Genomic DNA, 14,044 nt, shown 5'->3' with positions numbered 1-14,044 from the left:
ACAACAATGCAACAATAATAAAACAGTACATTGACATTTACTTTTTACTTTTGATACTTAAGTAGGCCTACTTTTAACGGAGTAATATTTGACCAGTAGTATGTACTTTCACTCAAGTAAGGAAGGTGTGTACTTTGTCAATCTCTGGTGGTTTCCGACATTTTTCAAAATATCTTCTTTTGTGTCCAACAGAAGAAAGAAATTTATACAGGTTTGGAACAACTTGAGCTGAGTGTATGATGACAGTATTTTCATTTTGGGGTGGCCTATCCCTTTAAATCCTCAGGATTAAGGTTAGACCTCAGTCTGAACTGTTTAAACATTTAAGTTACTTCTGATAAAAAGTAACGTTTTTTTGTTGTTGTTGTTGTTGCATAATTTGTTCTCAGATGCCACTTGGTTTTGGCATTTTGCATCTAATGCAGTGACATTTAAACCTTTATGTGGGACTAAAGTGTCCCAAATGATGCCCAAATACTTTTGGGGCCACTTTATATGACATTGAGCACAATGTTAAGTCAAATTCATCAAACATTTGTCCAGTAAACATGGATTGAGTTATGGCAGAGTTTTTATCCCATACCACAACTGACACAACAAAGTGTTTTATGTAAGCCATTCCTCCCTGTTGTGACAGTGTGAGTGAAGTCATTTGATCCAGCTGCAGGACAGAGGCCATTTCTTTTATTAGGGACAGCAGTATGACTGTGAGTTTAAATGGCTTCTATTGTTCTATTGTGTTCCCACACACACACACACACACACACACACACACACACACACACACACACACACACTTGACACAACTGCATCACTGCAAGCACAGAACATTTTTCCTGGATTGTGGAATACAGGGAGATGGACACAGAAAGTTCAAGGGAAAGAGATATAACCAAAATTTCCTGTTGCAACTGTACCACAGATATATTCATCATCAGCCAATCAGTTTTGAACAAACAGGTAGTGACAGATACCACACCTATGACAGGCACCGGCACGTGGAGAAAAGAGCGAGAAGGTGGAGAATAGATACAAAGAGCCTGAGACTCGAGGAAAAAGTGGAAGAAAACGGGCGCCGCTTCAAGAATCTGACTGCAATTAATGTGGACGCTGTTGGAAAGGGCACAGAAAGTTTAGATCAGCAAGGGAACAGCACAACAAGGACTCGTTGTCCGAGAAAGGGAGAGGCACAGGACAAAGTGTGGAGGATGGACACATGGCTGAATGAAGTACAGAAGCATCCAGCCCTGTATGTCTTGTGCTGTTCTGTAACTTTCAGGATTCTTCACAAGTTCCTGCAGACTGTGCCCTGCCCCGGCATTGTGGACACAGACCCCTGGAAGACGTGGAAATGGAGGAACCTCTCAGTGTCACTCGTCCACTCAATGCTTACCGGCATCTGGGCCGTCGCCTGGTGAGCTGCACTTTTAGTTTTCATTCATTTTTTTTTTCATTGAATTGTTTTACAATAAGAGCAACAAAGCACCACACAACTTAAATGCAGTTTAGCATCTAAATAACTCTGTAAAGCAAAAAAGACAACACATCTTCACTTTCAATATATATATATATATATATATATATATATATATATATATATATATATATATATATATATATATATATATATATATATATATATATATATTGATATATTCTTCAAAACAAGTTTTATTATTTAGAATCTAGAATTTTGAACAATTTAGTGAATTTTTTTTTTTTTTATATCTAATTGTCGTAGTACATTTAGTGTATTTTAAGGATGTTTAAATATTTTTACAAGGCAAAATATTGAATAAGACACGGCACAGGTTCAGCACAGTACATACAGAATCAAAGCATATTATATATTGTTAGACATTTTTGTCTAGTTTGTACTAATAGCACTGTGTAAGTATAAACACAAGTTTTTGAATGTTTATGAACAGCACTTAACCTTTAGTTACAGATCTTTCGGTTTAGAAACAGGAAGAACCTGCTGGACCGGCATGGATTGAGAGAATGAGTGATTGACAATAATGGTGTTGTAATTTTGTACAGAGTATATGAATCACTTCATACCACAACCCAAGCAAGAGTTTCTATCAGCAACAGCTTTTTTATGATGTTTTATTAACAATGTTCAGGAGAAACAAGTTCAAATGATCTATCCAATCATATATACATACATAGCCGACTCACCTATGTTCCTCGACAGTTTTTTGCATCCCTCTGCCATTCCGACTCCTCTCTATTGGCTGGTTCCTATCCCAGCCAGGGATGCGGGGGAGTACTCTGGGTTCGAGCCAAATTGCGAGCTCGGGGCCCTCCCCTCGGAGAGCACGCCACATGCTCTTTTACTCTATCTGATTATTTGTGTGAACTCATGTGAACTGTGTCTGTTACTGAGCACATGTCTGTTGTATCTTGATCCTGCATGAATCTGTGTGTGTGTGCCGACAGTATTATTCAGCATCCTGTGATGGTGCATGAAATCCACTCAACCTACACCCCTTCAGCCTACATGCTAGTCATCGTCTCATCTGGTCAGTAAACACGTCATCATATCAGGAACACATGGCACTAACATACAGTAAAATGCAGCTCACATCTTATTTATCTGATAGGCCTACTCATGTTCTCCTGTGTGTTCAAGCATATAGAACATAATGTCCTGCCTCTGATCTAATGAAAAGAGTTTAAGCTGTTCTGCGACTCATGTCTTTGGAATAATGGTGTAGAAAATTATTAACACCTTAAAGCTGTGCATATACAGTATATATACAGTGTATATTATATATACTGTACATGTGAGAATGTGAGAATTGATGTGTATGTATGCATATATTATACATAACCATTCAAACATTTGGGGTCAGTTTTTAAAAAAAAAAAAAGTTTTTGAAAGACATATCTCATGTTCACCAAGGCTATTTCAGTATAGGCCACAAACAGTAATATTGTGAAATATTAAAATAATGTATTCCTGTGATGGCAAAGCTGAATTTTCAGCATCATTACTCCAGTCTTCAGTGTCACATGATCCTACAGAAATCATTCTAATATGCTGATTTGGTGCTCAAGAAACATTTTATATATTAACAGTTAATGATTAATATTTTTGTGGAAACTGTGAAACAATTCCCCCCCCCCCCATATTTTTTTGTGAATAGAACGTTTAAAAGAACAGGTCTTTACTAACACTGACTGTTGATCTGTTTGATGTATCCTTGCTGAATAAAAGTATTATTATAAAACGGATAGTTCCGGTCCTTGATTCTGATTGGTTGAGCCGCCTTCGAACTCGTTGTAAATTACACAATTTACACATATTACACAACAAACATACCTGTGACCGCATTACATTAGTATTACTGTGCAACTGCCGTTTGTGATTCGCACGTGTTGCTTGGCAACCTCTTTGGAACTACATTGCTTGGCGGAGGAATACATGTGTTATAACGTTATATTTTTTGTTGCTGCATGTGTTTATTTTATGAATAAATTAAATATTAAAATGAATATTTTTTATGGAGTAACCGTTTTATAGAAGCATATATATATTTTATTTTATTTATAAAAGCCGCTCCGCGTCGTGCCTAACAACGCCCCATTAACTGTTCTAAATTCACTCTAAATCACGGCTTCAAGGGGCTTATTGCTTTAATTTCTTTCAAACTGACCCCAAACTTTTATTAATTAAAAGATAATTATAGTCAAATAAAAGTTTTGCATAAATAATGTTGAAAGGACTGAAACCCCAGAGATTCATCTGAGAAGAAACTGTGCCAAACGTTGACACTGATTGAGGGACACTACAGTGAACCTGATTCACACACAGCGACACAGGGGCTGGAAATTGTAATTTCAATTGAAATGTAAAAGCCTCTTACAACAAAAAATATAGATATTTTAAGGGTTTTGTCAATTAATTCAGCATTCATCTCTTTCAACAGGGTACTTCATTCAGGATGCTGGTGACATTATTTTTAGTGGGTACGCAAAAGCATCTTGGGAGTTTTTACTTCACCACGTTATGGTAAGTCAATACACCGGTACAATACAAGGCCATGAAAAATGTTTTAAGTGCTATAGGCAAAGTCATAAAAAGTCTATTAGTTAGACCCGGATAATGTCACAACTTGTTCCAGATGAAGAAACTTGAGATTCAGAACAAAGCGATGGAGTTATTGATTTTGAACACAGATTAGAGGGGGCTCAAACTTAATCCTGAAGTTGTGTGTGTGTGTATACAGACACAATGATTGATTACACATCATTCCCAGTATACTCCAAGGAAATTGGCCTTTTGTACTTTGAACATACAGTATTGTTTCTTTTACTTTTTGTACTTGATTCCTTATTTGGCAAGGCCTCATCCTGAATAAATAAATCCATGCCATTGTAGCAAGTTGAAACAATGTTCAATAATGACAAACAATCCTGCCAGAAAGACACCATAAGCACTATAAGCAACAAATAAGAATTTAAAACACTTTGAAAGTGTTACTCAGTTATCACTGAGATTGGCTTAATTCATACATATAGCTATATATTTACTACAGTAAACTAGGTTGAAAGGCACTACAGGCAAAAACATTGTTTTTCCATGTACTTGTATATTTTGGCATAATGGCTTTCCACAACGTGTTGTTTCAGACTAGGCGAATAGAAAACACCTAAAATACACTCCCTCTACATAAATACCACAAAATACTACATTAAATACATTCCCTCATATATATATGGCTTTATCCAATGTTCAGATTTCTGTTGTGGAAATATATTCAAATGAGTATCTAATTCGATAATTGCATATTTAAACATTTCCATTAACGTATAAAATGTTCACAATTCTTAATGTAATCAAGCAACTGGGGAAATCTATTGGTTTGATTTTTACCCCTATTCACCTGGGGTGTCTCTTGTATCTTTTCCTGTAGGTGATCTGGTGTTTCCTGTACGCCGTGTTCACACATCAGTATGTGGCGGGTGCAGTGGTGGCTTTATTTGTGGAGGTGAACAGCGTGTTCCTGCACACACGTTTACTGCTCAAACTGGCCAAGGTGGCCCAAAACTCTTTAATCTACACCGTCAACAAACTGTTGAATGTGGTGACCTACGTGACCTTCCGGCTTGGAGCACAGTTTTACCTCACCTGGTACCTCATATATCACTTCTCGTCGTTGGATCATGCTCTCTACTTCCTGATGACCATGATGCTCATGAACATTATGATTCTCATCTATTTCTACCGCCTCCTCCGAACAGACTTCTTCAACAAGAGGCGTCCTCACAACAGCGTTCCTAAATTTGCTGAGGACTAAACTAACAGATGCTGATGTCTATCGGTCCATAAACCAAAGGCTGCATTCAACATTTATCCATAGGATATCTGTACTGAACAGACAGACCTCACCAGACACAGTCTGTGGCCAACCAGGGACATTTAAAACATGTTAGAATAAAATATATATTTAGAATAAAAAATGTTTAAAACACTCAATAAACAAATTTAAACTCAACAAGATTCATGGTAGCCAATTGTTTAAGTATCTGTTACAAATGGGTTTTACACTGCAAAATGTGATTTTCTTAGCATTTTTGCCTTTTTTTTCCAGTACAAATATTACAAAAGAAGCATTTCCTTGAGAAACAGAGAAAAGTCTGATATTTTCTTAAAAAATAAAATAAAATTTGTGTTTATGCAAAAAACAAGAAAGAAATTCTGCCAATGGGTTAAGAAAAAAATAAACTTCTTTCTTTCCCCACTGCCAGATTTTTCTCAGAAAACAGGACTATATTATATATGAATATATAATGTAATAATCTTGATTTATGATCGTTGAGCTGTTTATACTGGGAAACTAAACAATACTAAGAAAATATATTTTTGTAGTGTATCCAAGGCAAGGGTCATCTTAATTTAAACTGGCTAATTCAAATAATTTGTCGTTTAACAGTTTAAAGCATTTTCCCAAAATGGTAGCTGTAGCTGCCAGATTCTAATCTGAAGTAATACTGACATCAAGCTTTGCACCCAAATGCAGAAATTTAAACCAGCTTTTTAAATTCCTTCTGAGAGAGCACTGAAGGGGAATTCAACCTTCAAAGACAATGATCAAATGACAAAGTATTTGTCCTATTAAATTATGTATTAGGCATGAAGCGCTCTCAGCAAACACAGTTCTGCAGAAATCGCAATAATGGAGCACCATTTCATATTTCTCTGAACACATGGTGGTAGGAATGTTCATTCAGTCAAATAATAGATATTCATTTTTTTCTATCAAGAATTTAACATGCAAAAGCAAAATGTTGAAAATGCTTTACATTAAAACAGAAGAGTTAACCTTTCCCAGGCTGTTAAGAATATATTTAAGAAAATGCAAATAATGTTCAACAATAAAAAAAGTTTGGAATGGGACAGCGAATTACTATTTGCAAAAATCATTTGAGTTTGCATTTCATATTTAATTCAGGAGTCAACCATTTTCAGGCTTGTTGCATTGAAATAACTGAAATATTTTGTAACCTCTCCATTTCTCCTCACATCAAGGAAAACTTAAGGTAAGTCACTGTGCCATTTTTAATTTCTCCCCTAAAGATCAACCTAAAAACTTTGCCCTGCACTCAATAGGCTGCACTAATAATTCTGAACCTAACTGGGTAGGATGAATCGAACAGTAATTCTGACATTTAATACATATTGAATGATTAAATTATGATAGCAGATTAAAGAACTCCGGTCAATTTTAACATTGAGCTCATTTTTTTGTAAATTTGGAGTGCTGTCAGTACAGAGAACGACAAAAATCGGTGTTGCCTACACCGTGTTATCCTCTTTTTAAAATTTGCACCCTGTTGACTTCAATGGGGCAAGTTTTAAACCTGCTTTTAGCCTCTTAACATCCTTGATGTGTCATTACAAGTGCCCAGCCATGTGAGTGATTCCTTCAGAGTGAACGCGGGTGAATCTGACTGCAGTAGATGTGAAAGATATGAATAAAAGTGATGTTAATTCAGCCAGCGCACATACCTGTATTTATTTCCTGTTTTCGGTCTGACAGCACTCCAAATTTACAAAAAAATGAGCTCAATGTTAAAATTGACCGGAGTTCTCCTTTAACCTGCTGATGCTCTAGCTTACATAAACACAAACGAACATTTTTGGATAAAAAAAAAAAAAAAAACTATTCTCAAACCACAGATTAATTCTAAACTCGTTTTAAAGGCAAACAAATGAAGCCACGACAACAAAAATAGTTTTTACAAACATTTATTCTTCTGTACATCTGCCCAAGAGCACTTTAGATGATGCCGATCTGTAAGAAAAGAAGATGACAATCAGCACAGTTCAGAGCACAAACATTTCACAAAAGAAAGACGACAAAGCATCAGTGGTTCCTTTGAATGCATCAGAATTATTCAGGCAAAAACAAAGTTTACATCATTTGCAGAGATTGACAGTCTAGCTACATGAAACTGACAATACATCTATTGTTTGATACACATGTGAACATCACATTTACAAATTCACCTTGTTTGCAACATCCAAAGCATCGTAATCTGGCGCAAGACGAACGTATGCCTTCTTTTCGCCATCAGGCCTGCAGGGAGTAATAAAGCATTTAGAACATTTCATCGCATCTTCACAAATCTGACAATGCTCTTCCTGTGCATCAGAGGTTCCTTTGATAACATCAAATTTCAGAGTAATGATTATCTTTACATCATTGCACAGCAGGGCTTCTCCCACAATGACTATCATTCTAGCAGACTTCATTGGCCAGAAAAGCATTGATTTAAAACAGTGGTTCTCAAACTTTTTGACTCAAAGCCCCTCTCTATTAGCAACAATATTCAAAGGCTTCCAGATATTGGCTATTTCCTGCATTTCTGCTGTAATTGACCAAACTCTTTCGTTTTTTTTTTTAAACTATATGCCCAGAAATTGGGAGGATTGATATTTTAACCCCTGGTTTCACAGCCTTGGGAGTTCACGGAGGTCCACGGACCCCTGGTTGAGAACCACTGCTTTAAAAGACTTGAAAAACAAACCTACCTGATCAGTGTGTTGACTTTAGCCACATCGATGTCGTACAGTTTCTTGACGGCGTGTTTAATCTGATGCTTGTTAGCTTTGACGTCAACAATGAACACCAGAGTGTTGTTGTCCTCAATCTTCTTCATGGCGGACTCAGTGGTCAGGGGGAACTTGATGATGGCATAATGGTCGAGCCTGGCAGAATGAGAGAGATGTCAAACTCATGCAAGCTCTGCGCTGTATTTATGCTTTAATTTCAACTTTTTCAATGTTGAAATGAGGATGCATCAGTGTTTTAAAAATTTGTAATCACATAATTTCATGCTTTGATCGCAATTCCCATCATTTGCATCCTAAAACATCTGGTTTTAAGACAATCTGACATTCGTCAACTATAATTCAACACAGTAAAGTAAAAAATGCACTCTGGACTTAAGGGAGTCACAAAGCAGAAAATAGCTTGCGGGTCTCACTTGTTTCTGCGTGGAGCGCTCTTCCTAGGGTACTTAGGCTGCCTCCTCAGACGCAGGGTCTTGGGCCGGCGGAAGGTTGGGGTGGTCCTGATCTTCTTCTTCCTCTGGCTGTGGACACCCTTCAGCACAGCTTTCTTGGCTTTAAGGGCCTTGGACTTGGCCTCAGTCTTGGCCGGGACAGCTGTAGAAAGAAAGACAAATTATTACCATACAATATTACCAAATATGACGCACCTTAAATGAGTACAATATTCCAACCTGCGTTTACATCCCTTATAAGCATTACATTAATTTATTATTAAAGGTAATGGACTTTTAGAGTCACAACAGTGTAACGTTACATTAATAAAGGTAGCAGCTATAAAATGCATCAATACATAAAATTGCTGATATTTAACAATGATTTAGTTTACGAGGTTGAGTGAATGACTCTTTAAATCACTAAACTGGCTGATAATGAATAAGAAATGGATGTATATGTGTAGCCACGTGTGTTTACTAGCTAACGATGACAAGCTAATGAGGTGTCATACTTGTGTTTTACTCCGTTCAATTCAAATGGAAGGTAAATAACCAGTTTATACCAACTGGATAATAGTTTTAACACGCGGCCAGTCTGACAGATTGACGCACTAAGAGCGCATGCAGCTCAATTATGTTAGCTTGCTAACCGCCAACCCGACTAAGGACGTCTCACTCCGGCACTTATTGAATTAAAACCAATGTTATTTCACTCCATTCGCCCAATAAAACCACTAGACACAAACATAACTATATCAACTACATCTAGGCGAAAATGTAGATGTATATATCAGAATAAACTTTATTTTTATAATGTAAAACCTATAAAACGAACGCACCTTCCTTCTTCGCCTTCGGGGCCATGTTGGGAAAGGAAGAACGATAAGGGTTTCCTTCAGTATATCACAGGGGTTCGCGTTAACAGATGCAATCATCGCGAGAACACCGCTAGGCATTATGGGTTCTGTAGTTTAATTGCGCACTGTAAATATCGAGCACCGCCACAACAGTATACAGGGGCGAGAGTGCTTGTGTTGAGCACAGTCACGCAGTAAAACTTTAATACGACTAGCCTACTTGTTTATATATTTCATGCATTTGCGTCAAAATAATAGTTGCCTTAACAACAAAAATGTGTCGACTAACTAATAGCCTAATGCGAATTTAGAAAAGTCTAAAATAGGCTACTTGTAGAATGTAAAAAAAAGCCGTCTGCCTTTAGGTAAGTTGTAAAAAAATTTTTTTATTTGTATTTATTAATATGTTTATGTTTTATGTTTGTTTATCCTACTAGTCACAGGACAGAATGGTTCAGTGTTTGTATTGGTGTTGTTAAAGCTCTCACATGATGAGCTCTCTACCCCCTGTGAAAGGAGACAGGATCATCTGTGAACTCCCTTTGGTAACACTTTCTGTATTTTTAGTTAGTTTTAAATGTTGTCTCAATGCACATCTATTTACTTTCACATCTTTATACTTCTCCCTAGTTTTCTCTCTCTCAGAATTACAACACTTAACAAGTAGAGGATTATTGTGTTGAATTACCCACAGAGTGTAATTCTATAAACCAGACTCAACTGGACCAGATTATTATGTAAAACGATCTTTATTGCTGTTTTGTTTTGTTTACGTTTTTAAAGCCTTACCTAACTAATTTATATCGGTTTATTTATTCAGTACTTTACAAGGGACGCTGCAGTGCACACCAAAGATGGCTTTAATATTACTGTTAGAGAGGCATGTCAAGGACAGAAATCAGGGTAAGTTACTCTTTTTCTCTTTCACACACACACATGCAATTATTTTTTGCTATTATGGTGGAGGCTTTCCATTAACCCAGTTGTTTTGATATTTTCCGTTAACATTTATTAAGCCCTTTTCCCCACAATGTAGGCAAAACCTCACACACAAACCCGCTAGATTGGTTTAGATTGTATATGTGATACAAATGTGCAGTGCAGCATGAATGAACGTTATTTTATTGTAAATGTTCACTATATTTTCAGACTGAATGTAGCCAAGGTCATTGTAGTTGGTGATGTAGCAGTTGGGAAAACCTCTTTAATAAATAGGTAAGAGTCTGTAATGTTAATTTACTATTCTCTATTCAGATCGCTTAGTGCTTTTACTGATACATTTAAATTTTACTAAATGAATCCCAACAGTGCGTAAAAATAAATTACAAACAGCTTGATTAACTATAATTGTTAATATTTCTGACCTGAAGATTCTGCAAAGACACATTTGACAAGACGTACAAGGCGACTATTGGAGTGGATTTTGAGATGGAGAGATTTGAGGTCCTCGGGGTGCCCTTCAGTTTGCAGTTGTGAGTTTTCTGTTTTTTGTAGTTTAACAGTCATTCGTATGGTTGCATCCTTCGATCATGGACATCTTTCCCTTTGCAGGTGGGACACAGCAGGTCAAGAAAGATTTAGATGTATTGCATCCACATACTACAGAGGAGCTCAAGGTAATAAAACAGACTATATTAAAGGGGTGGTATAATGCCCTTTTCACAAGATCGTAAATAAGTCTTTGATGTCCCCAGAGTGTGTATGTGAAGTTTTAGCTCAAAATACCCCACAGAAAATTTTTAAATAGCATGTTAAAATTGACACTTTTTGAGGGTGAGCAAAAAATGCACCGTTTTTGTGTCTGTCCCTTTAAAAGCAAATGAGCTGCTGCTCCCGGCACAGAGGGCGGGGCTTCAACAGCTTGTGTCCTTTTACCTCACACAGACATGCACTGAAAACTTGCCTTGCCTTGCCTAGTCATTGATTAGCATATTCGGTCATGATAATCTATAGTCGCGTTCCCGGGGGCGGGTTTATGTAAATTCTAGGGTTAATGATGTCACTAACCCGGGAGGAATGTCGTGTAGTCCCTACCAGCCGTTTGTTGTAGTCCTTAAAAAATGATTTTTAACCAAATATCTCCCTTTGCTTTGAACTTTTAGCATCGTATCTTTGCAGATGTTGTTTATGTTCAGACAGCAACATTACACACTAACTAAAGTTAGAAAAGTGAAATCATAATCAACCACCCCTTTAAGTATACGCTTGCTGTGGATTGTGCTAAAACCATTTGTCTTTTGTTTCCAGCCATCATCGTTGTGTTTGACCTGAGCAATTATAACTCTTTGGATAATGCGAGGTACAGTATGATCACTTATTTGGTTTGAAACACATGTCTAATTAGTCATGAATCATGTCTGTTTTCTCTCACCTGTCTGTTTATTCAGAGAGTGGCTTGAAGATGCCATGAGAGACAATGACCCTTCTAGTGTTCTCCTCTTCCTCGTGGGAACCAAGAAGGATCTTAGTGTGAGTTATCAAATGATCACCTGTAAGATATTAAAAAGCCATGGCCACACTGCGACTTTCACACTATGTTGGCATAGAGGGGTCTCATTAACCTTTTAAAGAAAAACTGGATGTGGATGCATGAAATTGTACTGATAATCCCAAAATAGTGTTTCCTTGAGTCTAGGTGAGTATTTCTCTCCATAGCACCCAGATCAGTTGGCCCAAATGGAGCAAGAGGCTGTTAGACTCTCTGAAGAGATCAGAGCAGAATATTGGGCCGTCTCTGCCCTGTCAGGTACAGTAAAGTGTTAAAGACTTTTAACAGCAGGGGTTTTGAATGCCATCAAACTAGTTGGTATGTCTGAGCTGATGCCAGAAATATGTGAGGTTGCAATACTATCTAGATGAAGTGTTGTAATAAATGCAATAATCTCACTAAACATCTTTGTCTGTATAAAACCACCACTGCAGTGCTCAATCCAAGAGAGGGTTTGTAGCACCATAACCTACTGAATATATTATCATGTCATTTATATTATGTTTTCTGTTTTAATATATTTTAAAATGTACTTTTTTCCTGTGATGGAAAAGCTGCATTTTTACTCTAGTCTTAATAACTTATTAATAACTGAGCACCAATAATTGATAATTGAGCAGCAAATCAGCATATTAGAATGATTTCTGAGTAATGATGCTTACAATTCAGCTATGCCATAACAGGAATATGGCAATATACATTTAACATTTTTATTAAAATAGAAAACACTCATTTTAAATTATAATAATATTTCACAATATTGTTGTTTTTAATGTATTTTGATCAAATAAATGCAGTCTTGGTGAACATAAGAGATTTCTTTTTCTTTCCACAATTCCAAAATGATTCCATACTTTTGATGACATCAGATGTATCATTTCTGTCGTCCTTCATAGGGGAAAGTGTGAGAGACTTCTTCCTCCGGGTTGCATCACTTACGTTTGAGGCGACTGTATTATCTGAGCTGGAGAGGAACCATTCTAGACAAGTTGGCGATATTGTCAGTAAGTTCTTTTTCAATAAAGTCCCCCCCCCCCCCCCCCCCCCCCCAAAAAAAGAAAATTGTCATTTCAAACATGTATGACATTTATGACTTTTTTTCTTATATATATTTCTGAGATGATATTTTGAATAATGTTGGTAACCAAACAGTTTCGGTTCCCATTGACTTCCATTTTATTTTTTGACCATATAATTGACTTCAATTGGAACCAAAACTGTTTGCTTGCCAACATTCTTCAAAATATGATATATTATTTTCCCCAGAAGTGAGAAAGTCATACATGTTTGGAAAGGCTGAGGGTGAGTAAATAATGGCAGAATTTTCATTTTTTGGGTGGACTATTCCTTAACAAGTTTGGTCCATAACAAGTTTAACATTCACCCTTTGGGCTTATTTCAAACATTTTATTTCAGTTTTACCAAGAAAATATTTGGTCCATGGTCATATTGTCTTACAGTTGGAAATATTTTGTTCACTCCACAGAAATTTCTAATAATTGTGATGGAAATTTGAAGAAGAGGCAATCAAACTGCTGTCATTGACTGAACATATGCAACATGTTTCAATGGATCTGATCAAATGGGAACTGAAGTGATCCTTGAATACAGAATGCAGTGTAGTTAAGAGGTCCCTAAACGCCCTCCTGGTGGTTCTGAATGGATTTTTTTGTAAATGCAGCCCTTGTTTTCATTGCATCATGCGTTTCTTTGGCTAATATGATACATATGCCAAGACTCATGACCACAGGCTCTGCTGCCGTCTGCTCGGACACAAGACTCCCACTGTGAGCTAAATGGAAGGATTGTTGGACGTAAATGGAGAAGTATCGCTCAAGCAAAGATTGCGAATCAAAAATGAGCAACTCGACAAACATATATACAGCGTTGTATTCTGTTCTGAAGTGTTGATTCATGAGACAATAAAGGCTAACATTTAAAAAAAAGTCTTATTTTAAGTATGGATTGTGTCAAAATAAATTAGAAATTGTTGGTAGTCTCAAGCATCAGAGGCATTCAAATTCCAACAAATGTCACATGGAAAAGGGAATAACGCCACCTCTTTAGCCATATCTTAAAATCACAGATGCCTGAAATGAATTATTTAAGTTCTGAAGCTTGAATACAAACACTCAAACCTCTTCTTTACTAACTGAAATAAATAAGTATAGACGGATAA

General features: G+C 36.7%; 3 protein-coding genes across 6 annotated transcripts; 2 read left to right on the top strand and 1 right to left on the bottom strand.

Annotated features, from left to right (window-relative positions):
- Positions 1–792: 792 nt before the first annotated feature.
- On the top strand, positions 793–6,411 carry tlcd1 (TLC domain containing 1). Its single transcript, XM_079847396.1, has 4 exons — positions 793–1,414; positions 2,443–2,525; positions 3,936–4,018; positions 4,923–6,411. Exons 1-4 carry the CDS (start codon positions 1,209–1,211, stop codon positions 5,304–5,306), a joined length of 756 nt encoding a protein of 251 aa, XP_079703522.1. The 5' UTR covers positions 793–1,208; the 3' UTR covers positions 5,307–6,411.
- An 831-nt stretch (positions 6,412–7,242) lies between these two features.
- On the bottom strand, positions 7,243–9,459 carry rpl23a (ribosomal protein L23a). Its single transcript, XM_079847397.1, has 5 exons — positions 9,360–9,459; positions 8,500–8,680; positions 8,045–8,221; positions 7,520–7,589; positions 7,243–7,304 (listed from the first exon to the last, which is right to left on the bottom strand). The coding sequence occupies exons 1-5, from the start codon at positions 9,382–9,384 to the stop codon at positions 7,290–7,292; spliced, it is 468 nt and encodes a 155-aa protein (XP_079703523.1). The 5' UTR covers positions 9,385–9,459; the 3' UTR covers positions 7,243–7,289.
- A 51-nt stretch (positions 9,460–9,510) lies between these two features.
- On the top strand, positions 9,511–14,042 carry rab34b (RAB34, member RAS oncogene family b). 4 transcript variants are annotated; one of them, XM_079847391.1, is made up of 11 exons: positions 9,511–9,742; positions 9,859–9,922; positions 10,198–10,280; positions 10,527–10,592; positions 10,748–10,849; positions 10,929–10,993; positions 11,625–11,676; positions 11,765–11,846; positions 12,033–12,123; positions 12,762–12,869; positions 13,352–14,042. In XM_079847391.1, exons 2-11 carry the CDS (start codon positions 9,866–9,868, stop codon positions 13,408–13,410), a joined length of 765 nt encoding a protein of 254 aa, XP_079703517.1. In that variant the 5' UTR covers positions 9,511–9,742; positions 9,859–9,865; the 3' UTR covers positions 13,411–14,042. The 4 variants fall into 4 exon arrangements, 3 of the variants coding, with proteins under 3 accessions (XP_079703517.1, XP_079703516.1, XP_079703518.1); XM_079847390.1 differs by having other exon boundaries at positions 9,514–9,742; positions 9,815–9,922; XR_013818835.1 differs by having other exon boundaries at positions 9,518–9,742; positions 9,815–9,922; positions 12,013–12,123.
- Positions 14,043–14,044: the final 2 nt, after the last annotated feature.

Source organism: Squalius cephalus, assembly GCF_949319135.1.
Source record: "Squalius cephalus genome assembly, chromosome: 17".
In the NCBI taxonomy this organism is placed as follows: domain Eukaryota; kingdom Metazoa; phylum Chordata; class Actinopteri; order Cypriniformes; family Leuciscidae; genus Squalius; species Squalius cephalus.
Note: the sequence above shows the minus strand (reverse complement) of the source record. Positions and strands in the feature narration are given on the sequence as shown.